Raw genomic sequence first — 24729 nt, forward strand, 5'->3', positions numbered from 1 at the left:
TATGGCGCTTCACTCATCTGTGCAAAACAATAATACTACATAAAGGAAAACTGAGATTCACTGAGATTTTCCTGTAATTAATAGATTAGAGCTAACAGTCTAATCAGGCTTTGGTACATGCTGCTGCTATCTGGAGATTATGGCAGGTAATTCCCAGGTAATTTAGAAGTGCTAATCTAAAAATTAAATACAAAGACAAAAGAGCAGGAAAAATTAGAGTTTACCCGTGGGAGGTGTGTGAATCAAGTCGTAAACTGCTGTGAGCTACTGGAAAATTACATGTAAATAGTGGTGAGGACATAAAAATAAGAACAACAAACTTAACCTACTTCAGTTTGATGACTTTATACATTATATATCATGTAAAAAAAGGACTTTTCTCTGCCTGACCGTGCAGCTCAATCAGGTGATCCTCAGCAAATTTTCAGAGAACAAATGCAGACTGGAGCTCAGTGATTAATTCACAGCCTTTCAGTGTGCAAACAAGCTAATGTTTGAATCATCAGAATCATTATCTCATTATCAGTCATTATATATTATACACACCCAGCTATCACTTCTATAAAAGGCCATATCTCAGGTGTTAACGCTGATTAGACCTCTGCTCAGACTGAAGTAAGCTGAAGTCATGTTGGCAACTGAGTCACAAAAGTCCATGTTACAGTAATAACAACAGCATAGAGTAAGCTGTCTCACTCTTAACAGGGAAATATCAGTAGGCCCTTTTGACCTTTTCACTGCAAATTGCAGATGCACAATTAAAACACAGTTATGAACAGAAGTTTACATCCATTTGCGAAGGTTATGTACATCACGGCAGTCTTGAGTTTCCAATGACTCCTACAACTCTTAATTTTCCATAATGGAATGATTGAAACAAGTGTCTTTGTCACATAAAAACAATCATGTATTTTGACTCTTTCACAAATGTATGTATGCCATCTGGAAATATGAATATATCTACTGGGTCAAAAATATGCATACAGCTATATTAATATTTGGTTAAATGTCCCACCTCAACTAGACATTTTATTAGCCGTCCATAAGCTTCTGGTTTAATCGTTGATGCTCCTCTTGACAGAATTGGTGCAGTTAAGCTACATTTGTTGACGTTCTGATACAGACTGGTTTCTTCAGCATAATCCACAGGTTCTTGATGGGGTTTCAGTCAGGACTTTGAGGCAGCTAGTCTAAAACCTTAATTCCAGCCTAATTTATCAATTTCTTTACCATTTTGATGTGTTTTGGGGTCATTATTGAGTTTGAAAACCGAAATGTATCCAAGATTTAACCTTTTGGAAACCCTCCTTCTTCATTATTTCATTTACTTTCTCTAAAGCACCAGTTCCACTGGTAGCAAAATGCTATATTAATGCATCGTGCATGATACTGCCACCACCGTGCTTGATGTTCTTGGGGTTAAAGGCCTAATCTACTCTCCTTCAAACATATTTCTGGTCATGGTGGTAAATTGTTCATCTTTTGTTTCATTTTTCCACAGAACATTTCTCCAGAAGGCCTTTTTTTTTTGTTGGTGTGATCAGCAACAAACTTCAGTTGAGCTTTAAGGTTTCCTTTTTTCGCTGCAGCCATAGCGATATATTACACAATTGACTGTGGAAACTGACACCTGTCTTCCAGCAGCTTCTAATTCATTGCAGACCTGCTTTTTGGTGATTCTAGGTTGACTCTTGACCATCTTGACCAAGTGTCACTCAGCAGCAGATGTTAGTTTGTGTTTTCTTTCTGATCATGGCAACTTTTTGCATAAATTATTTTGGATTTGTAGCTGCTTTGAAATTGCTCCAAGTGACTTTCCTGACTTGTTTCAGTCAATAATTTGCTTTTTCAGATATTTACTCTGCTGCTCAGACTTTCCCACATGTCATGTTTTTGGCTGACTTTGATGAGCATTGATTGGGCCCTATTTAAAGTGTCTCAGAGGACTCAGCAGCTGTAGTCAATTGTAATTACTCAAGAGAAGTTAAGAGGGCATGACACTAAGAAAATTTGATTACCGCTATTTTCTACATCACCAAAACTAATCATTCAAGTTGCTGTATGTATATTTTTGACCCCGCAGATTTTGTCACATTTTCCGGTCTATAATAAATCTATGAAATAACCAAAATGCATGATTGTATTTTGTGACAAAGATGCATGTGTTTCAATGATTCACTGGAAGAATTCATTGGAAACTCAAGACTGCCATCATATAAATGGCCTTTACAAGTCGATGGATGCTTTTGTTCATGACTGTAAAAAATTCATTAAAATAGGGCCAAAAAGTCTTATTTTCATTTGAAAGCAAAACAACTAAAATCCCATGACATGCTTGGGGGAAGGAGCACTGAACTCAACGGCTGTCCTGTCACATGAAGTCGGATTAAAGATCCACAAAGGGCCAATGTCACGTTATGTTTACTTTGTGGAGGATTTCAGAACTGGAGACAATGCCACATTTGGTTTGAACTCAACTGTCTAGACTTTAAACATGTCTGAAGAAACACAGGAGGTGCTTCTGCCTCAGTCAACACTTTGGTTGCAACTTCAAATTCCTCTGGTTAGAAGTGTGGTGTAGGTTTAATATCAACTTGTTAAGTTTGTTCTGGTCTCTACATGCACTGTACTGTAGAAGGTTAATTTAAAGTGTTTCCAGCACTCAGTCAAGGAGTTATTTTGACTTGTCGTAGCAAGCAAAAGCACAGATGTTACCAATATCGATAACAATGACTCAGTGTCTCAGTAAGCTAGCATGCAGCCTTTATTAATACATCTGTGCTTTTCCTATTATGTCACAATGTCTAAATAGTCAATATTTTCTGTGCAATGCTCATTATTTGTATTTGTCCTTGCAAAGAGATGAAGAAACTTCCAAAAAGTCAAAATCTGTTCAGTCACATAAGAAGCTAGCACTTTTTTCAAGAAGACAAACTTTACAAAGACTTTCTGAAAAATGGTCCAGATGCTCGGCAGCACTTTTCTAAGACAACAAATATTCCAGTAAACAGCAACTTACAAAGTCAAAGCAAGTAATAATGAACTGACATTTAAACGGCAAAGTCATGCTTATAAATGACTCATCAATAAATAATTATAAGGAGTTTTGTTCTAAGTTTTTAAAAATCCTGTGAAAGCACGTCGTATTTCAAAGCGGTTACAGTATAACTTTCACGTTATTCTTACGCATCAGTTGCAGAGGTGTTGGTTCAATCCCCACATGCTAAAGCGTCCCTGGACGCTTTAGCATGTGGGAGCATCTGTGTAAATGAGCGAATGACAAACACTAAAAAGTGCTTTGTATTGCCAAGGTTAAAAGGCTCTATGTGAATGCAAACCATTCATATTTTATATTAATTTCAATTCCCTGTAGATGTTTGAAAGCATTGTGTCTCTCCAGCTAACTCATCAGCTTTCACTGTCTCTGTTTATTGTGTAATCAATAATTCACCAACATATTGCAGAAAAAAAGCCACCTTAGCCTCAAACTGTTCTCTTGGCCTGGATTTGAACGTTTAACAACTTTCCCAAAGCAGCAACAGATTTTAAAACCAAAGGAAAATAAATATTTTCACATTCCATCTGTTCAAATATTTGGAGAAGAGATAGACTCACAGAAGCAGCATATTTTTGTGTTTACTGTGTAAATGACCTGCACAACTAAACTCACTAAACCCATCATTATTCAGAGTAATTATGCAGCAGAAGACTTATTTTAATACCGACCCTTATGTTGGCCATCAGCAGACTGCAAACATACTGAAATGAAATGAGAAATATGACAAAAGACTAAATTCAATAATGAGACACAAGAGGGGAAAGATATCTGTAATTAAAGTGTTTTTGTTGCTGCATGAGAAAATAGTCACATAATGTACTGTTCTAAATAATTTCAATAATCATAACATGCCATATCCACAGTAACTTGTTTGTTTGTTTGTTTGAAATAGGATATTACGAATCAAATAGGCTGCAATAGAATACAGATTCCAAGAAACTGAAGATTGTCGTCACAGAGTAAATGTGGAAAATTTAATCCCAGAAGCCTTTTTTCCACCCATGTTATTAGATGAAAAAAATGTGTCACTATTTATTTCAATCTCTTTGAACTGTTAAAGGCTGAAACATTAAACCATCAGTGGTAATTTTACAGCTGATCTACCATGTGTGTGCGTGTGTGGGGAGATATATTTGTCTTCACACTGTAAATCATTAGATGTCTTTGAGTTGGTTGAAGGTTTAGGTCAAGTTTAGGTGAGGCAGGTATTGATTATAGTTAAAAAGAATCAGTGCGATGTGCCCTGAAAAGATGGGAACATAACTGTGTGCTGCAGCCCTTGAGCTTTGTGCTGCTGGTTGGATATCATTGCAAGCTCAGGGATTCCTGTGCACATTAGTGGCTGCATGAGTTCTGCTCACACAGTTTTGTGTGCATGTGTGCTGCTCGCCCTCCCCCTGTCTCCACAAACCCCCAGTCCTATTCTCTGCGTCCCTGTTGTCCCAGCATGGCTGCAGGATGGCTGCTCTGTGGACTCTCCCTCTGCTGCTCTCTGCCCGTCTGCTGGGATGTCTGGCCCTGACCCCTCCCGATGAGCTCCCTCAGCCCCACAACCTGCCCCCCTCGCTGGGCTTCAACATCAGCCATGGCGGCCCGTCCGTGGATCTGCCCATGGCTCTGAGGGTGTTCAGCGTGGACTACCACCATGTGCAGGCTCCCTTTGAGATCGTGCTGTGGATCATGCTGGCCTCGCTGGCCAAGCTGGGTAAGCCTCAATCTGCTCGTACACGAGAAGCCGACTTTGGATTTGGCGCTACAGGCGCTTGGATGTGATTATGCAAGGCTGGAAATGCTAATAAAAGTTTTTTTTTTAAATCAGCCATTGCATCAATAACATAACTCAACCTATTAGCCCCAAACAATTACCTCTTGAATCATTTGTTTATGTTTTTTGAAATATAAAGGCCAAAAGAAAAGGTGCTAAATTCCATTAATCAAATGTTTCTCATGAAACAGAACCACTCTGTTCCACATTTTTAAAGAACTGAAGAACTGAAACACACTGCATGTCAGCGTTAGTGGTTTTTGGAATGTCTTTCACTTTCTCTGGTGTTAAAGCTGGGGTAGACAGGACAGTATTTTTTTTAGTGCCGTTGGGCAAAAAATCCCTAATAACAATATGTTGGAATAGATGCAATTTCCTCATGAATTTTCTAACGTTTACCCCAGCCTGAGCTTCTAAGGACTTGTGCTTTCTTGTATGTTTTCTTGTATCTATGCTGCCATGGGAAAGTGTAACAGTGAATACGTGTCAGAGACATCAACAGAATGATTGCTATACATACACACATCTGTGTTTGTCTTTCTGGTTCCACATTTTTAAAGAATTGAGACATACTGTTAACACCATTTGTGACTGTCTGCATTTCTGGCTTTCACTTTCTCTTGCAATAAAGGTGGGGTGGACAATATTTTTTTTTGGTGCAATTTGGCAAAATTTCCATAGTAAATACAATTTCTCCTTTAATTTGTCAACCTTTACTGAGTTGCTAAGGACTTGTATGTTGTGTGTCTTTCTGTGTTTATATCTGTGCTACTATGGGAATGGACAATCAACAGTACATACATGTCAGTGAGTTGAACAGAAAGACTATGATACATACAGCTGTATCCAGAAGTTTACATACACTTGTAAAGACCATGTATATCATGGCAGTCTTGAGTTTCCAATAACCCCTATAACTCTTGCATTTCTAAGATTTCTATTCTCTTCACAAACAACAATCATGCATTTAGGTTCTTTCATAAATGTATTATAGATCTGGAAATATTACAAAATCTGCTGGGTCACAAATATACACACAACAATGCCAATATCTGGTTAAATGCCATTTATTTTGTGTAAAGCACCAGTTCCACTGGTAGCAAAACAGCCCCAGAGTATAATACTGCCACCACCGTGCTTGACAGTAGTTCGTTTTTTGGGGGGTTAAAGGCCTCACCTTCTCACCTCCAAACATATGTGTTCATTGTGGCCAAATAATCAATTTTTGTTTCGTCTGACCACAGAACTTTTATCCAGAAAGTCTTTTCTTTGTCCACCAGCAGCAATATGGTGCTGCTTCTAGAGGAAGGGCCTCCATCTTGCAGCCTCTCAGCTCACGGTGGTTCAAAACACACTTGACTGTGGACACTAACGCTAATTTGCTTCTTCAGATCTATGCTAAACTCTTTAGAATTTCCCAATGTAGTGTTTGTGGCTGAGTCTGATGAATGTATTAAATGGGACCGATAATAAATCATTGACAGAATCAAAATGCATGATTGTTTTTTTTTTTTTAAAAGACATGTTTCAGTGATTCCTTCATAGAAAATGAAGAGCTGTAGCAGTCATTTAAAACTCAGGACTGCCATGATATACATGGTCTTTACAAATGCATGTAAACTTTTTTCACAGCCCAATTTTTTTCTAGTGCTTTTTCTAGTTCCATATTTTAAAAGAACTGAAACAAGCTGTATGCCACCTGTAGCAGTTTTCTGACTTTCTGACTTTCATTTTCTCTCACATTAAAATGGTCACTGCCTGTAAAATTCCAACTTCCATAACCTTTCAGTGTTTTGTATTTCAAGTGGTCTGAAAGCAAACCAGACCTCTCTGCCTCTTCTTGGCTTCGTTTTCAGACTTTAGAGAATCTAGGCCAAAATGGGAGACTTTAGCCAAATCTTTTCACCCAGGCAAGCTAATATAAAGAAGAACAACAAAGTCTAAAATGGGAGAAGAATGTGCTGGTAGAATGGATTAGGCAATCAGCTTTCACTTTGAGGAGCGGTGATTGAATTCAATGAGAAGCCAAATGTCAGTGTGACTTTTGGCTTGCATGTGCCAGTGTTCATCTGGTCAGAGGTGTTTAGCTGTGATATGTATGACTGTAGTCCAAATGCCCAACGTATTCTATTTGCTGTTTTATTTTCTCTCTGCTGCAGGTTTTCACTGGTCTGGTAGAGTCCCAGCAGTCGTCCCGGAGAGCTGCGTCCTCATCATGGTGGGCCTCCTGGTTGGAGGGGTGATCTATGGGGTCCGACACTCTGCTCCCCCGACTCTCAGCGCTGACGCTTTCTTCCTCTTTCTGCTACCACCCATCGTTTTGGATGCAGGATATTTTCTGCCAGGGAGGCTGTTCTTTGAAAACCTTGGTACCATTCTCTGGTTGGTAGGCTTGAAGGTTTTATTTGTGTGTGTGTGTGTGTGTGTGTGTGTGTGTGTGTGTGTGTGTGTGTGTATGTACTAGTTTTTCACAGATTTATAGACTGAGCTTTAAAGTCAAAGTCAGAATAAGGACTTTAAATGTCTCCATATGACACAACTCTGAATAAATGCTGATGCTGTCTAGTGTCTGTCATGTCATTATTGAAGTTTTAAAGGAAAATGTGACAGCTGTACTAAAGACATACTCTTCAAAGTTATAAAGGAGGTTCATTCCTGCTGTTGTAAAGCTGTGTTTTGTATTCACCTCCAGGTATGCAGTGCTGGGAACCTTATGGAACGTGCTGGGCATCGGCCTGTCTCTGTATGGTGTTTGCCTGCTAGCCCAGAGCTCTCTGGGAGACGTCTCTTTGCTGCACTGCCTGCTGTTCGGTTCCCTAATTGCTGCCGTCGACCCGGTGGCCGTACTCTCTGTCTTCCAGGAGATGCATGTGAATGAGCAGTTGCATATTTTGGTGTTTGGAGAGTCACTGCTAAATGATGCTGTTACTGTGGTGAGGGCAGGAGTGATGCTATGTCCTATAAATAAATTATATATTTTATGCAAACATAGTTGTGAAGAAAGGTTCAGATACACTTGTGTATCATGTCAGTCTTGAGTTTCTACTGGTTATTCTTAATTTTCTATGATGGGATCATTGCAACCCATGTGTCTTTGTCGTGCATTTTGGTTCTTTATTTAGAGGTCTTCTAGAAATATGACAAAATCTTCTGGGTCAAAAAAAAAGCCATACAGCAACTTGCAACCTACAGCAAATTATCAGTTTGGGTGATGTAGAAAGCTGTGTTAATCAAATTTTCTTTGTGGCATGGCCTCCTAATTTTGCATCAGTGATTATAATTGACTACACCTGGTGACTCCTCTGAGCTAATTTAAAAAAAGGCCTGTTTGATACTCATTAGACTTCAGTGACAAGCACTACAGTGATAGATAAAATCTGAGGAGTTCCACACATTGGCACATTGTTGACTTGAACAAGCCAAGAAAGAAACTTGAAACCATGTCAAAGCAACTGCAGATCCACAAACAGTGTCTGTAAGTATGAAGTGCAAGGTGCAGAAAACACAAGCTATCACCTGCTGAGAGAGGTCAGAAAGGTCAAGAGTCAACCAAGAAAAAGCAAGTCAACAAAAAATTAGAAGCTGCTGGAGCACAGCTGTCAGTTCCTACAGTCAAGTGTGTTTGACATGGGCATGGGCTGTGAGGCTACAATGCAAGAAGGAAATCCTTTTTCCAGAAATGGCACCTTAAAGGTCAGCTAAAGTTTGCTGCTGATCACACAGACAAAGAAAAGTCTTTCTGAAGGAAAGTTCTATGTTTCAATTAATCAAAAATTGAGCCATAATTGAGCTGACCAAAAATATGTTTGGAGGACCAAACCTACCCTCAAGCATGGTAGTGGCAGTATTATGCTCTGGGGCCGTTTTGCTGCCAGTGGAACTAGTGCTTTCCACAAAGTAAATAGAACAATGATCAAGGAGGTGTACCTCCACATTCTTTGGGAAAACCTAAAATCACGGCCAGAAGGTTGATCTTGGACTTAATTGTTCCAATAAGACAATCACCTCAAACACAAAGTGGTAAAGAAATTTCTAAATTAAGCTAGAACTAAGGTTTTAGACTAGTCTCTCCAAAGTCCTGACCCAAACCCAATCACGAACATGTGGACTATGATAGAGAAACAAGTCTGTGTCAGAAAGTCAACAAATTTAATTAAACGGCACCAATTCTTTTGCGAGCAGTGGTGAAAGATACAACCAGAAGCTCGACATCTACAAAAAGTTTTTAGTTGAAGTGAAAATGGCCAAAGGACATTTAACCAGTTATACTGTTATATGTGAATTTTGGCCCCTGCAGATTTTGCAATATTTTCAGAAGGCCTTTAATAAATCTGTGATAGAACCGAAATGCATGATTGTTGTTGTTGTTTTGTTTGTATTTTTTTGTGTGGCAAAGACGTATGTGTTTCAATCTTTCCATCACAAAAAAATCCACTCAGGAATACCATCATATGCATGGTCTTTACAAGTGTATGTAAGCTACTGTTCACAACTGTACACGTTTCTTCCTCTCAGGTGCTCTACAAGCTGTTTGAGTCCTTCCTCCGCCTGCCGTCGGTGTCGGGCCTGGATGTGTTGCTGGGGGGTTGCAGGGTGGTGGTGGTGGGCCTCGGGGGCCTGTGTGTCGGCCTCTTCTTCGGCCTGGTGGCGGCTCTCACCTCACGGTTCACCTCCAAAGCCCAAGTCATCGCCCCGCTCTTTGTCTTTCTCTATTCCTACTTGTCCTACCTGACCTCAGAGATGCTCCACCTCTCTGGTATCATGGCGTGAGTGCTGCTGAGCATCATCCAAAACCCACACTATACCTTTTATACTTGGTAAGATTTGATTTTGCGTCACAGTTTTTGGGCTTCTCTTTGTAGTATTGTGACCTGCGCTGTGACGATGAAGCAGTACGTGGAGGCTAACGTATCAGAGCATAGCAACACCAGCATCCAGTACTTCTTGAAGATGTGGAGCAGCGTGAGTGAGACCTTAATCTTCATCTTCCTGGGTGTGTCCACCATACAGGATGTCCACATGTGGAGCTGGCCCTTTGTCTGCTCCACACTGCTGCTGTGCCTCATCTGGAGGGCTACAGGTAGCTAGAATAATCTTTCTTGCACTTTAGCCAAGGATCATTCCAAAATACCAGTGCACTGGTACAATATGAGATGTTCACTATACTGTTATCATGGCCCAAAGAATTCATGATTCCGGCATTATTGCAATATAACTTTCTTTGTTGTGTGTTTTTTCACAGCCTAAAAGTAGAATGTCAACCAGATAGTTATTGGTGCTGGATTATTTGCATTATACACATGTATTACTAACACAATATCAACATTTCATTTGTATATCACAGTCAATAAGTTGTGGTCCTTTGCAGCACCCCTCACAGCTTAATACACAGCACTGATGAATAGAATTTCTGAACACTTTTACTTCTTGTAAGGAGTTCTCCTGCTGACTGCTGTGGTGAACAAGCTCCGGAGAAACGCTGTGACCTTCAGAGATCAGTTCATCATCGCCTACGGTGGCCTGAGAGGAGCAATCTGCTTCTCCCTGGTCTTCCTGATTGACGACTTCCCCAAGAAAAGACTCTTCATCACGACCACCATCGTGGTCATTCTCTTCACCGTCTTTGTGCAGGTGAGAACATTATGTGACACGAATTGCAAAGAAAACTGTTTAGTGGCTTTATGGAGGATGTTCTTGGTTTCATTTGCTGAGCTTGGTTTCCAGGGGATGACCATAAAGCCTCTGGTGGAGCTTCTGGATGTGAAGAGGAAGAAGAGAGCTCTGCCTACAGTCAGCGAGGAGATCCACAGCAGGGTGAGGAATTACAGCAATCACAGCCGAGCGCAGGTCTGTAATTCACTGAGCCATTATTACAGTCTAGACCATTACAGAGGAAATTAGTACTTACCTGTTGAGAGATGGGGATGTAGACATAGAAATTATTTTAGGATTTAATCATTTAAACACACCGCTTAGCTGTTTTTTATAGGATGTATTTTAGTGTGATTATTTCCTGCAGCACAGAGTAAAACATCACATCAGTACAGCAAGATTAAATTTGTAAGTAACCAAAAGAAACACAAACAGTGGGTTTATTCAACAAGCATATATTATATCTCAGTTTTCCTACTTTTAGAGGCACACTCTATACATAATGCATGCAGTGAACATATTTGCCACACAAGGACTGCCGATCTCTGGGGACTCTAAGAATAAAGAAACAAACATCAAAGCAACATATGAGCTTCTTCCTTCTTAAAACATTATTAGTTACTGAATGAATGTAATCTGAAAAAAGATCACTATCTCAGGGAAGTTACACATAATTTGCATATTGTGCAAAAATGAAAATAGATAATGACCATCATCTTGAAGAGAAATTGCAACTTTTAATCCAACTACTATCCAGAATTAGTATTTAAAAACATGTTTACCATCTTTTGATTCTGATATAATTTTGTTTTCAGTAATTTCACATCATTTGTGTTAACTTTATATGTCTAAAAATGTAAACAATGCTTAACTGGATCTTGATATTCAAAGCTGTATAGAGACATATTCTACATGTATTACAGCCAAACACATCTTAGAGCTCTGACAGACCTTCTCGATGCACACCTCTTCTTCTCACCTCCTCCTTCTGCAGCATTTCCACATTTACACCATGTTCTGATCATGCTCTGACTGCATGTCAGTAATACACATCCATCCATCCATTATCTATACAATGCTTAATCCTCACTAGGGTCATGGGGGGGGGGGGCTGGAGTCTATCCCAGCTGACTCAGGTGAAGGCAGGGGACACCCTAGACAGGTCACCAGTCTGTCGCAGGGCTACATACAGAGACAAACAATCACTCTCACATTCACACCTACGGGCAATTTAGAGTAATCAATTAACCTCAGCATATTTTTGGACTGTGGGAGGAAGCCGGAGTACCCGGAGAAAACCCACGCATGCACAGGGAGAACATGCAAACTCCATGCAGAAAGATCCCGGGAAAGCCGGGACGCGAACCAGGGATCTTCTGCAAGGCACAAGTGCTAACCACTACACCACTGTGCAGCCCAGTAATACACATGACACACTATTTTAGTCTAAACTTGTAGAAAGGAAGAAATTTACATTGTATTTTTGACTTCGAACATTATTGTATATTAGGAAGAGCACATGAAGAAATTTATGTCTGTCCTTTCCCCACCTAATAAAACTGTCACGGCGTGGGGGTGAACCCCAGCAGAGAGCACACAGACGAGGGACTGAGGCAACGAAGGTGGATTTTATTTAACAAAACAAAGGGGAGTGCTGGATGGGGTGGGGAACCTGGTGACTGGAATAACTGAACTAAAGGGGAGGTTGGGGCGGTGACTGTACCAGGAACCGGCGGCCGGTGGGGGGGTGGGGGGGTGGGGGGGGGTGGACACGGTTAGTTAAGGTAAAGCTTTTCAATGGGAAAATCTCAGCAAAGGTTCAAGGCTAGACGACTGACTGCGTGAGCACAGTTTACTATCTAGCAGGGTGTGGAGTGTGCAGCCGGCTTTTATGGTGGAGATGATCATCAGGTGTGCTGCACCACAGCTGCCCGGAGTTCCGTTGACGAGTGATTGGTGATGAGCAGCAGCTGGACAGAGCAGGAATGTGGAGAGAGGAATAGGAGGAAGGAGGGGGTGAGGGAGGATGAGGGAGGTCAGGTGGGGGCTGAAGCTGGGACAGAGGAGGGAGCCCTGACAAAAACTGCTTAAGTGGAAGTGGGTGCTTTACATGTGATCCTAATCAAATAGTATTAAAATATAATTACAGAAAACTATGATATAAAGCCACCAGGAACAAAATGATTGACAAAGCCATGAAATACTGTAATAGAATAAATCACCTGTGAGATGTGACTGGAAGTTTACCTCTGAGATCTGCAGGTACCTCAGGCAGTAGGAGGGGCAGATTAAATGTAATTATGGTGTACTGAAATAACTGTCTCTTTTTAAAATTACCTCAGTGAAATTAAAGAGTAAAACACATTTTTAAATTTCTTTTTCTTTTGCAATGCAATAATGAGAGGCTCATATTGCATTCAGAACCACAATTCCAGCCACAAAGTCTTTAGAAAACTGCTTCCAGAAACAATTCAAACGTACACATAAAATATCTTGTCTGTTTTTTTTTGTTTTTTTTTTTTTAGCTCATAGATCACCTGCTCGCAGGAATAGAGGATGTGGTTGGCTACTGGGGGCAGCACTACTGGAAAGACAAGTAAGTTTTTCTCATTTTACTTCTACTTGCCCTTTCGCTTAGGTTTTCCCAACATTTCTGGACCCAAAAGCACCACTAGGAGGCAGCAAATACCATGTGTATTTTCTCAAGTGCGGAGGCTAAATTGTCATCTGTATGTGTGTGTGAGGTTTGAGCAGTTCAACAAGAAGTACCTTCGACGTTTCCTGATCCGAGAGGATCATCAAGCTCGATCCAGCATCCTCAGAGTTTACCAGGAGCTGGAGAGGAGGGAGCAGAGAGGAGATGAGGAGGCTCCGCCACTGTGAGAAAACAGATTTATACTTTACCCACTCAAGAATCTTCCTTGAGGGGGTTCAAAAGGTTCCTAAAAAAGGTTCATGCCCATCATGGTTACCTGGGCTGATTCAGATCTTTAAAAAAAAAAAAAAAGCGTGGTTCAACTCAAGTTGGTGTCACTGAAATATGTCTGAAAATATTTGTTTGAAAGTGTTTGGTGCCATATAAAAATGAAATGCCCTTATTTTTTTGGAAGGAAAGCATCTTTTCTAAAAAAAAAAAAAAAAAAGGAAGAAAACATTAAATTAAACATAAATACAAACTTGACATTGTTAATGTGGTAAATGACTATTCTAGCTGGAAACAGCTGGTTTTTAATGGAATATCTCCATAGAGGTACAGAGGGACATTTCCAGCAACCATCACTCCTGTGTTCTAATGCTACATTGTGTTAGTTAATGGTGTTGAAAGGCTCATTGATGATTAGAAAACCCTTGTGCAGTTATGTTAGCACATGAATAAAAGTGTGAGTTTTCATGGGAAACATGAAATTGCCCCCATTGTCCCCAAACTTTTGAACAGTAGTGTAGGTAGAATAGCCCCACTTAGTCCCCTGGTTTGCCTTTAAAAACTAATCCATAATTCAGGCTTCTCTTCACACTTTGGCTAAATAGTTGTAAATATTCAAATTTTGCTTTCAGAGTGGATCCTCGCTCCCACAGCCGTCTTCTCCTGCCAGAGGAGATGGACAGCATCAGACGTATCCTCTCCAGAAACCTTCAAAACTTCAATAACAAGGTAAATTCAAAACTTTGCATATGCTTTTTTGGTATTCCTGACTCCACCTAACTGCCTGCTTTTGAACCTGTATTTGTTTTTTATTAAGGTCAAACTTGCACATTATGCATAATTTGGTTGGATATTTGTGGGTTCACATCTGTGTTGGGCCTCCAGCAGACACCAGCCTACAGCAGACACACCCTGCACCAGGACGCCACCACGGACAGAACAAGGAAACCCCTTCACAGACACCAGAGTCTGGGAGAGAGACGCACACACTGGCCACAGGTACGGCACACAAACCACAAGTACACATTAGTAACTCAGCTGCTTTTTTTCTGAGACACTTATTCTTCTTGAACCAAATGGAAATGACTAGTTAATGAAGAAGATTAATTCATTTTGAGTGGTTTCACTTTAAAACTCTAATGCAGCCAGTCTGAGTGAAACAAATACTACATGAAATGTATCAGGCAGCTGAAAAACAAACGATTAGTCTCAAAGATCCTCAATAAAACAGTTCAATAGAATAAGTATATATGATGTCCAAAACTAACAATTACTGCATGTGCTGGATTTAATCAAAATGAAAAGAGTATGCCATTAAATTGTGACACTATTTGAAATAAAGTGCAATAGATCGTTATTTGTACCAAAAAGGCCGATGTCCTCAAGGAGAATCATCAGTTAGCTGGTTGGAGCTTAAAATATTAACCAAAAAACTCTTTTAACAACAAAAATTGAAATACTGAGAGTGAGAGATTTTTATCTTTTTGGATTTTGTTGTTTTGAATGCGGAGACTTTGACTGTATATTTCCATTGACAGATGGAGGATGGAGAGTTTAGTGAATCACACAGAGTGAGAGCAGGACTCAGCAGATCTCATACAGGTAAAGAGAAACAATTCAAGACTCACAGGATTTATCAAAATCACATGTTGAACACATGAAAAAATACATTGCCCAGCCAAAAAAAAAAAGTCTCACGCTCTAATATATTGTTGGACTGCCTTTAGCTTTTAGTATGGCGCTCATTCGCTGTGGCATTGTCCCGATAAGCTTCTGCAATGTCACAGCATTTATTTCTGTCCAGAGATGCATTCATTTTCTACCAAGATCTCATATTGATAATGGGACAGTCAGACCGCTGCACAAAGTCTTCTCCAGAACATCCCAAAGATCCTCAGTGGGGCTGAGGTCTGGACTCTGTGGAGGACAATCCATCTCATGCTCCCTGATCCACTCATTCACAATGTGACCCCATGAATCCTGGTATCATCATCTTGGAACATGTCCATGGCATCAGGGAAGAAAAACTCCATTGATGGAAAGACCTGGTCATTCAGTATATTCAGGTATCAGCTTACCTCATTCTTTAGGAACATAATGTTGCTGAACCTGACCAACCCCAGATCATAACCCAAACCCCCACAGGCTGGTAGACACTAGACATGATGAGGGCATCACTTCATCTGCCTCTCTTCTTACCCTGATGTCCCCATCACTCTGGAACAGGGTAAATCTGGACTCATCAGACCACATGACCTTCTTCCATTGCTCCAGAGTCCAATCTTTGTGCTCCATAGCAAACTGAAGCCTTTTTTTCTGATCATCCTCACTGATCAGTGTTTTTTTCAGAGCTACAGCAGTTTAGTCACAATCCCTTGAGTTCCCTTCACATTGTGTGTGTGGAAATGTTCTTACTTTCACTATTAAATATAGCTATGAGTTCTAGTGTTGATTTCCTACGATCATCTAAGAGTTTGTTCTGACCACATTTCTTCCCAAAGATGATGGTTCTCCGCTATCCTTCAGGTTTTAATAATGTGTTGGACGGTCCTTAACCTGATTTTAGTAGTTTCAAAAATCTCCAATAATTTGACCCTTCTGAGACAGATTAACATCCTTTCCATGACCACAGCATATGTCTTCCAACATGTTTTTTTTAAGAAATGAGAAGCTCCTCACTGCATCAGCTAGAGTTAAATAAGTTGTTGCAGCTGAAACGTATTCATCGCTGCAGTAATTATGGAAGGCTCTTACTTATTTGCTTAGTAAAATCCAGGTGGAGACTTTTTTTTGGTTAAGCAGTGTATGTTTTCAAGCTTTTCCCCAAACTGAGCTCTAAAGGCCTTGTGCATTATTAGTTTATTATTAGTTTCTTTTTTGTGTGTTTGTACCTGCGCTGCTGTGGGAATAGACAATAAATATCAAATACGGCTATTTTTTTTTTTTTTAAACAATCTAATGTTTTTATCCATGCATGATTGTAGTCTCTTTCTGCTCTCTTTCAAACTTTCTGCTCCCCTACAAAACAGCAAAAAAACAGATTAAGCGTGCAGAGATGCATTTTCAGATTTTTCCTCATCCTCACCCTCCTGACCTTTGACCTTAACAGCAATGGTATCACAATTCTGACTCGGTGACTCTTGAACTCAATGCACTCTCTCGTGTCTTGGCAGTTTGCTCCATAAGTCCAAGACCCGTCCTGCAGGACTCCTCAGCCACAGCTCAGACTGGACCAGCGGATCCAAGACCTGCTGGAGACGACCAGGTTTCTCCACAACACCAAGTTCCTGCAGGGAGGACACCGAAGAAACAACTCAGCTTTGTTTTGGAGAATGAGAAGCAGCAATAAAGACTGTGAGAAACAGAAAGAGAGGAAAACAACATGCTAAACCAATGAACTCAATATGTTCAGATCTTTCAAATGGCTGCCTGGAGTGATAAGTGCCTCATATTTTTGTAGGTATTAGACGTGTGGGGGTGCAAGACTGGGTTGATAAAAGGCTTCAGCAATTTTAATGGACATCGCTGAATTAAAACTGGTAAAATGGGTTAAGTGGTTTTATCACTCCGAGTGTTTGCCAGCTGCAATAAAAGCTTTCCATGTTTCACCTCTTGAACAACTCTGGTGGAGGTTTGAGGGTCATTTGCATCTCCGGTCTAATTCATTTTCAAAGAGTAACACCTAGCTCACAAATACCTTGCAGTCATAAATGCAGATACACATTATAAGCTCAGGCACACACCAGCCCTGCCTCTCCTCGTCTCCTTTATAAATGCACAGCACACCCTCTGGTAATTTGACGAGGACAGGCTTACTGCTTCCTAAAATAACTCCTGTCCCCCTGTGTGACCTCTTCAGTTACTGTAGCTTCTTTTCCTCCCAGCTCCCAGCATGCCAGGGAGTGGCTGGGACAGTCTGGCTGTTTTCTGTAGGACCGGGGTTGGGCAGAGGGCTGCAGTGGACAGCAGTAAGGAGTCACTGACCTGCACACACATTAAAGGAGGTTTAAGGCTGGAGTTATGAGAGTGGGAGCTGCAGCGTTGGCTGGGGGGATATTTGGGGTGATAGGGACCCTGTGCTTCCTGCTGGCCTTTGGTACAGACTACTGGTTAGTAGCCAACGACAACTGTGGACCGTATACATGGCCGACACAAACAACACCGGCAGGGGATAAAGATGCCAATGGGACTGAGGTAGGACAGTTTGCACAAATTCTCTGTGTTCACTAACACAAATACATGCAGTAAATCCTAATCTTGTTGCTTGAGTTGGTTGCTGACCTCCATCACAACAAATGTTTATAATAAGAGTCATGATTTTTCACAGTGGAAGATCACACGCCATCACCACAAAAAGACCAGCGTGGAACCCGAGCAGATGCAGTGCACAGAGTGGCGTGCAAGCAATGCCACTATAGGATATTTAAAGATGTACTGAAGGGATTTAGTATTTAATTACTTACTGAACACCAAAACAATCAGACACAACAGTTTCTATATCACTCTGATGAACAATTAAGTCAGTGAAATGACAGGAGCGACTCTTGTTGAATCCCTAACCCTGAACCACTATATATATTGTACATTAAATACCACTTACCTCCTGTATATTAAGCGTCAATAATCCTGTATTTATTGTTAATAACTGCGTGTATTCCTGTATCATCAGATGAACAAAATTGCGCATTAGCAAATAAGCTTTGGTTCACTTTGAACATGCTCTTTTGCATAAATTTTTACACATAACAATTAAACGCTAATTATATTTTCTTTTGTTTAAATGCACATGTGGTTCTTGTGCAAGTACTGTGAAGAAAAAAAGAAGTGAAATTCCTTGTATCTGTGCACATACTTGACTATTAGACCCACCATGTTTCTAATTAATTTTCACTTCTTGAGTTAACGCTCAGTAATGTGCAATAACTACAATAACTAATTCTCTGTACAACAACACAAATATAACTCCATTACTAGTTATTACACTATATTTACATTTTTGTTACTCTGCCAAGGAACGCAATTGAGTTATGTGATGATTGGCGTACGTTTGCCCTTCTGTTATTCTGTCTTTCCGTCTGTGCGCAACATTACTCAAAAACTGACCAGTGGATTTGGATGAATTTTTCAGGGAAGATCAGAAAGGACACAAGGGCCAAGTGATTAGATTTCGGCAGTGATGCGGCTTATAGTCTGGATCCATGGATTTGTTAAGGATTTCCGTATCATTGCGAGATAGCGTCACTGTAACTATGACAACAAGCGAACACTACGTCAGCTGCCTGCTGATGATCACATGACTTTGATCCGACTACAAATCGACCACTGCGCACTTATCAGGACTTATCCATAGGAAATTATACAACTGAGCAACCTTGGCGCAGTACTGCACTCTCTAAGTGCTTTTCTTATTTTTCTTAGAATAATGCACTTTTCTGGCTTATACCTTTTCTACTTCTGTTTATATTTTTAGGACATATTTTTCTACTTGTATTTATATGCTTTTATACTACTTAAATTTCTAAGACTCTGAACAGGAGCAACTGATTTCTGATTCTGAATGAAGCTGATTCTGATCAAGTTCTGGGAGTCAGAGGAGGCAGCAGAGGTCGAGGCATCCTGACTTCTTGCCTGGCTCATTGACCTTTACGCTCCGACTCTCCCTGTTAGAGAATCCTCAGTTTGTATCACAGTTTCTCTGTTAACAAGACAGCGTCTGCCGTCACGCTAGTCGCTCTGTAAAGCTTAACACAGCAGTGCTTTGAGCTAAATGCCAAACTCAGCATGCTAAGGCAGCAGCAATGAGAACATAGCAGGTATGATTAGCATGTAAGCTATCTTACTTTATTGTGTTAACAGGCTAACTTTGGCTGATTAGCACGAAGCACAAGGCTGACATTTCATAATAACCCGTCCAGTTGTTCAGATATTTCAGTCTGAACCAAGCTGTCCTCCCTATAGCCACCTGGCTATCGCTACTAAAGATTTATAAAGTGCATTCCATATAATTGCTTGACTATTTCACTCTCAGGAGCAAAATAAACTTTTGAAAAGCGTAATGCAACGCTAGCCCTCCCCAAGGACATCACCAGGGTTCGACTTGATAAAGCTCCTCATAGAACTGTTTCCACAGGCTGAGCAGGACTCAACACAAGTCAACTGATCTTCATATGTAGAATCAGTGGAGTGCTCCTTTAATTTTCCAGTTTATTCTCCCATGCAGCATTTGTGAGAAAGTTCACAAAGTGCAAAGTAAGGGATATATTTATAAAAGCTAATCCCCCAGTGAACTCCTCCATAACATCACAGCTCAACAAAGTCTTTCATTTTCAATAAAAGAGGATGATTAAAGTTGTTGTGTTATTCAGCACCATCAATCATATTTCTGACAAGCAAGCAGAGAGCAGCGCTCGTGCGTGTTTCATAAGTTCCCCTGGAAAACCTCACAAACCAGCAGGCCCATAATCAGAACCACGTTTGATGCTTTGGCACCGCCGGAGTGCAGAATCAGTGCAGAGTAGCTCAAAACAGACATGTGTTGACAAAGCTGACAGCAAATAAGGTTCATCCATCTTTAGGTATTTAAGCATCTATCTGTGAGATGTCAATCTGTCTCTATTTCTGTTTTAGATCCAGTTAGTGGAGGCAGTCACTGTTTCGCCGCCATCCCTCACGCTGCACCACGAGGGATTTTTCTGGCGCTGTGTGTTTCAGGTGGAGCCCACAGCACATGCAGTCCTGGCCACTCTCTTCAGTATGTGGGCGAAACGTTCTTCTGCTCAGGCGGCACGGTGCTTTTGTTGGGTTTTGTCCAGTGTTGTTGCATGTCTGATGCTCAGCAGTTTGGTCTGCTTACAGTTATAGGAAAGAAAAATGCCCATAATCTGGACATATGACAAGAAATATAAAGTAAAGCAAGCATAACGTGTTGGTTTTTTGTGTGTTTTTGGCTTTTAGATATCACCATGAAACATTTGTAGCTGATTATTTACAATAAGAGTTATTTTTTGTATTTCCTGTTTGCTGAAATGTATGTTTTAATATGCAAAGAAGTTACTAGCCCATAAAAATATCCACCAATTTGCATTAATGGGTGTTTTCTTTCCACCAATTTGGAAACAAAATGACCCAAAATCTCAAAACTGACCAGTGCATAAAAAACTATGTAGTGTGCTCTGCAATGTCTTGTCTTGTCACAACCTTTTTTGTTACAATCACATTATCATTTCAGATTTTGAAGGTTATTTCAGAGTTTTATTTTGTTTTTCTTTCTTTTTTTTACCTGCAGCAAACCAGCCAGAGTCCAAGGTGTGTATCCATGGTTACCTCTTCCCGCTGCCTGTTGCACTTGGACAAGTTCCTCATCCAAATTATGATGCTACTGCAGGTAATTCAGTCACAAACATCCACTGTACGCACACACATATTTATGCAATCATGTTCACAATTAATAGTTTGCATGCATAAACACACGCACAATTTACAGTTTACCTCTTTACAATATTGAATAAAAGTGACAGTTTGTATGGCTAAGGCTAAGACATTACAAATGTGAAACAGGCTCACAATATAACTCTTCATAGTACCTATATTGTCTTTAAGTTACCTGTGTTATTATTAATTATTTGTATATTTTTATCTTTCATTTTCTCACATAAATGGACTTGCAATTACCGTGTGTCTTGATTGTGTGGTGGAGATCAGCCAATCATTGTCTTTTTTATTGAAATTATTATTCAAATTCCAGGTCAATGAAGTTACCATATATGATTAATTGCCCGTTAGTGGTAAAAAAAAAACAAAAACAAAAACCCACAACATTCCAAGAAAAATATATATATATCATCACTTAGCACAACTACTCAAACATAAAATGTGTGAGTTTTGTCAACTAGCCATGGTTAGTTTTGACGTTTCGACCACAAGTATGGAAGAGGACTGAGCCACAAGTCCATCTTCTTCCATTTTTGGAGATAAGAGAAAGTTTGATATGTTCCAGGTCTCTGCTGATTGGTCAGATGCCATGATGAAGTGTACTGTAACGTAGCGTGATCTTCGCTGATTGGCTGGGTGAAAACCACATGCTTCTCGACCAAACTGAGAGGCAGGAGCAACGCCATATTTAATGTATGCAGAAGTTACCAAATATGATCACTTGCCCAGTGAAGGGCTACAGATTTCTGTATCATTGCTAGATAGCGGCACGGCGTCACTGTAACTATGACTACATGTGAACACTACGTCTGCTACCTGCTGACGATCACATGATTGCGATGCTACTACAACTCGACTGCTGTGGACTTATCGGGACTTATCCATTGGAAATCATACAAGGAACAATTGATTAAATTGTGGGAGCGTTTCTGAGTCACATCAATTCCTGCTACATATTTAGGTCAGGCGATTTGGTATCTGTACATTACATACACATGCATAACACACATCTGTGCTCAGTGCAAGGTCATTTTGTTTGTAGGTACATCTATATTAAATGGCCACATTCTATGTTATCGTGATTTCTGCCATGATTTTTTTTCAAGATTTCAGCTGTAGGAAGTAATACAACAACTGAGCAGCCTTGGTGGAGTACTGCGCTCTCTGAGTGCTTTCCTACTTTCACCCTGTTACTAGCCTAAACAAACTAAAATAACAGCGTGCTGCCTATAGCTTCACATTTAGATTCCATACAGTGTGAGAGTGGTCTCAAACAAAAAAAATTTGAAAACATACTTCCCATAATGGCACACTATTAATTTAATTGTCAAACAACACTGCACATGTTTTTCATTAACAAAAACCTGAGAATTTTCCTCTAGTGGCCTCAAAGTCAGCTAAATCCCCTGCACTTTCTATTCTACAGACACACAGTAAATAGTTCGACTGCGATGCTTGTGTTTCTTGCAGTGTTTCGGGGTTTCTGGACCGTGCTGATAATCCTCGGCCTGGTCTCAGCTCTGACTGGAGGCTTCCTCTTGGTCTGCGGTGTCCCATTCATCAGTCACAAACTGTACAAGCTGGGCGGGGCCTTCCTCATCGCTGCTGGTAAAATATAGACCAACCGTCTGTATGTGTGTGTGTGCGCGTGTCTGTGTGTGTGTGTGTGTGTGTGTGTGTGTGTGTGTGTGTGTGTGTGTGTGTGTGTGTGTGTGTGTGTGTGTGTCTGTGTGCGTGTGTGTGTGGAGTTTATAGCAGTGTGAAATACACCACCAGGGGAAAAGGTGAATGCACAGACACAAACACATGTTGTGGCCTTTGCTGCTGTCAGCTGCTCATACCTGTCACATGACAGACCCGACACACAGAGCAGCAGATGTCACTCTGCAGCACCATCGCTATAACAACAGCAGGTGTAAACACTGCTACCGTGGTAACAGTAGGGATGAGGAGGAGCTGCATTCCTCTGCAGCTACTCACAGCGCTGATAGCTTCTATCTCCCATGTCTTCTCTCTGTGTGTCACCCTGCAGCCTGTTTGTTCCTCTTCATGATCCTGCTCTACGTTCTGTGGATGGAGGTGGTGGATGTGAAGCGCTACATCCTGCAGGAGAGAGGGGAAGCGTGTCCGAATGCACAGGTTTCGGTGCTGTACGGCCTGTCGTTCATGGTGGCGGCGGCCGGAGTGCCTCTGGAGCTCATCTCTGGTCTGGTCTTCATGCTGGTGGGCCGAGCGCTGCGAGCCAGCAAGTGAACCAGCCATCTGTCCAGTAGGAGAGGAGAGGACTGACCTTTTTATGTCCTGCACTGGGACTCAGCAGCACACTTGTGGGATGTAAATACCGGCTGGAGAGACAATATTACAGCATTTTCTATCACTTACTTTGCTTAATTCCCATTAAAAAAAAACCCTATTTACTCATATATCATCACAAAAAGTCATGGCCGTTCTTATTGATGCTGCAAATGATGAGTCCATAGTGAACCAGCTGTGTCTCCTGTCCTGGTTTTGGCACAAGATCAAAGTGTGTTGAGGTGGGAGGCAGGAATGGCTGGATGGACTGGAGACAGAAATGAAGGCTTGGATGGAGGATGGGGGTGGATGTAAGGGAGAGAATTGATGCGTGTGGAGGGGGCACAAGGGGGCTTTGAGAAATGAACAGCTGTTTGTGGGTTTGGGTGGCGTACAGCAGGCCAGCCACCTGCCTCCTTCACCCCCAGTCACATTTCACTCCCTCATTCAATCTCCAGTGCTTCATTTGTTTGTCCTTCTTCTGTCTGTGTTCTTTATTTCACCTTAAAGAAACTTTAAATTCAAAGATTGACAGAAATCTTTGCAACTTAAGATAAAGACACACATAAACACACTAAATCACCTACACTCTTTTATGGAAATCCTTCATTTTTCTTTGTGCTATCACAAAAAAGGGGGAAATGCAGACTTGTGATTGTATCAGAACTGCGACAATATTAGATCAGCCCCCTTTTTTTGTCAGCGCTCTGAACGGGTGGAAACAAGCGGGTGGACTCTCAATCGCACATATCCGCTTTCATCTGAGTGGTGGAGGGGGGTATGTTCGCTTCAAAGAACCCACCGATTGAAGACACACGTCTGTGCACACACACACGCACATGCTGTGATCAAGAAAATGCTGATTTTTGAAATATACTGTGTTTTTATGGCACATATTGCTCAGTATAAAACTTTCATATAGAACCACGGTCATCAAATGCTGGAGTTCATCTGGGCTGCTTGTGATTCTGAGGATTCTGTCTAATTTTGTGGTGTTTCACATGATTATTTTTGTGTATTTCATGTATATTTGTTATAAAGTATATTGTGTGTCATTGCCCGCACCAGCATTCGTCGCTGGTAATTCATGTTTAAATTTAAATAAACCTTAAAAGATTGTGACTCCTGAGACAAATTTGTGATTCTGCTCTATATAAATAAAACAGATTTTTCTTGACTTTGTGACATAACAGCCAAACTTCTGAGCCTTTTGAGCAGAAACCCTCAACAGCTGAGCTCAGTTTGATTCTGAGAACGTTTCAACCACAAGACAGCGCAGCTTTCCTGATCTGAGGAAGCGTAATGACAGTCTGACAGATGAAAAACAAACAGAAGAAGAAGAAGCCTATGATGCAATGTCACTGGTTTGCTAGAGGTGGTAAATATGAAGGCCAGCAGTGCGGCTGTCACTAGTGTTCCTGGTAATGCACTGCTTAGGATTGTTGCATTCACGGTGTGGAAGACGGTTTGTGCGTTGTTTAGGGCAACAGCAGTGCTTTTTATCAGCTTATGTTTAATTTCCTCATTCACTTCAGTATGTGAAAAATCATTGGTGTCAACACAATCGAGAGTTTATGTCTGCAAGAGCATCAATGTCGAGAAAAACTG

The 24729-nt window shown here is 40.8% G+C and overlaps 2 protein-coding genes across 4 annotated transcripts; both read left to right on the forward strand.

The window, feature by feature from the left end:
• Positions 1 to 4443: 4443 nt before the first annotated feature.
• LOC111569861 (sodium/hydrogen exchanger 2-like) lies at positions 4444 to 17006 on the forward strand. 3 transcript variants are annotated; one of them, XM_023272280.3, is made up of 13 exons: positions 4444 to 4763; positions 6983 to 7205; positions 7516 to 7756; positions 9339 to 9589; positions 9686 to 9903; positions 10258 to 10454; positions 10548 to 10637; positions 13001 to 13071; positions 13220 to 13354; positions 14031 to 14127; positions 14284 to 14397; positions 14937 to 15000; positions 16572 to 17006. In XM_023272280.3, exons 1-13 carry the CDS (start codon positions 4517 to 4519, stop codon positions 16745 to 16747), a joined length of 2124 nt encoding a protein of 707 aa, XP_023128048.1. In that variant the 5' UTR covers positions 4444 to 4516; the 3' UTR covers positions 16748 to 17006. The 3 variants fall into 3 exon arrangements, with proteins under 3 accessions (XP_023128048.1, XP_035804955.1, XP_054872870.1); XM_035949062.2 differs by having other exon boundaries at positions 14287 to 14397; XM_055016895.1 differs by lacking the exon at positions 14937 to 15000 and having other exon boundaries at positions 16572 to 16730.
• Positions 17007 to 17284: 278 nt separating this feature from the next.
• On the forward strand, positions 17285 to 24243 carry LOC111569869 (transmembrane protein 182-like). Its single transcript, XM_023272289.3, has 5 exons — positions 17285 to 17592; positions 20026 to 20149; positions 20684 to 20782; positions 22300 to 22437; positions 22862 to 24243. The coding sequence occupies exons 1-5, from the start codon at positions 17419 to 17421 to the stop codon at positions 23080 to 23082; spliced, it is 756 nt and encodes a 251-aa protein (XP_023128057.2). The 5' UTR covers positions 17285 to 17418; the 3' UTR covers positions 23083 to 24243.
• Positions 24244 to 24729: the final 486 nt, after the last annotated feature.

Source organism: Amphiprion ocellaris, chromosome 13 (genome assembly GCF_022539595.1).
Source record: "Amphiprion ocellaris isolate individual 3 ecotype Okinawa chromosome 13, ASM2253959v1, whole genome shotgun sequence".
Lineage (NCBI taxonomy): Eukaryota > Metazoa > Chordata > Actinopteri > Pomacentridae > Amphiprion > Amphiprion ocellaris.